The following is a 996-nucleotide window of genomic DNA, read 5'->3' on the forward strand; positions in this document are numbered from 1 at the left end:
CATTTCATCAATGACGTTATCTCTAATAGATGGACGTTTTAACCTCCTGGTTTTTACATTTTCTCTCAGTGACGTTTGATTCTCTGCTCAGAACCTCAGCGTTCCCCTGGTCCGAGGGAGCGCTGAGGGTCACAGTACCATGGAGACATGGGTGTCCATGGTACTGGTGTTGACGTAACAGGACCATGTACCGTTCTGCCTCCAGCCGGGGTCAGGGTGTTAGTCATCTTATGATGTTGCCAGCGTTGGTTCTTCATTTTGGTTTGACCTTGACCTTTGACCTCAGCTATGAAGAGCGAGCTCGGTACCTGGAAACCATCGTACAGCACCACCAGGAGCCGACCACCTTCGAGGATTACGCAGCCCGCGTTTACAGTCCCGCCCCCTGCACTCACCTGCCGTCTGACCCAGGTAAGGAGGGGGGAGGGAGGGGGGAGTTAAATATTACACCTCACCTGGGTGACAGGTGGGGGCGTGGCCAATCAGAACGCAGGAGAAAAATGTCTGAAAATCAGTGTTTGTTTTCTACATTTGTCTTAGAGTAAACGTACCCTCCCCCATTACTGCAGCCACGCCTCCCTAACTCCCCCCTTTACTCTCCCTCTCTGCCTCCCCCCTCCTACCTCACCTTACCTCTCAGGTTCCTCCCCCTCAACAGTGATCAAACATTTTTCTCTCTTTTTTATTTTGTATTTGATGATTTATTTATTTATTTTTCTTTTCTTTCTTCTTCTTTTCTTTTGTCCCTCCTCCTTTAGATCCTAATGTCACACTTGCCTATAGTTAAAGGTAAGCCCTGTCACATGGTTCTGATTAGCTCACCCTCTTACTCACCCTCCTCTCCACATGCCCCCCCCCCCCCCCCTCCTCTCCGTCGTCGTCCACGGTTACAGCACCTCTGCATGTTTCTCTCTGAGCCTTAGAGAAAGATTCACTTTCACCGTGTCTGCGGCTGTGGTTTGGTGTGGTTACTGGTCCGTTACTGGTCCGTTACTG

General features: G+C 50.2%; 1 protein-coding gene across 1 annotated transcript in view; it reads left to right on the plus strand.

Moving 5' to 3' along the window:
- ralgapa1 (Ral GTPase activating protein catalytic subunit alpha 1) overlaps window positions 1–996 on the plus strand; it is a 55,515-nt gene that overhangs the window by 49,609 nt on the left and 4,910 nt on the right. The window contains exon 41 of the mRNA XM_025058446.1: window positions 287–411. Coding sequence (XP_024914214.1) covers window positions 287–411 — 125 coding nt within the window. The remainder of the gene's footprint in view (window positions 1–286; window positions 412–996) is intronic.

The sequence above is a fragment of the Cynoglossus semilaevis genome, chromosome 1 (assembly GCF_000523025.1).
Source record: "Cynoglossus semilaevis isolate Cse_v1.0 chromosome 1, Cse_v1.0, whole genome shotgun sequence".
Lineage (NCBI taxonomy): Eukaryota > Metazoa > Chordata > Actinopteri > Pleuronectiformes > Cynoglossidae > Cynoglossus > Cynoglossus semilaevis.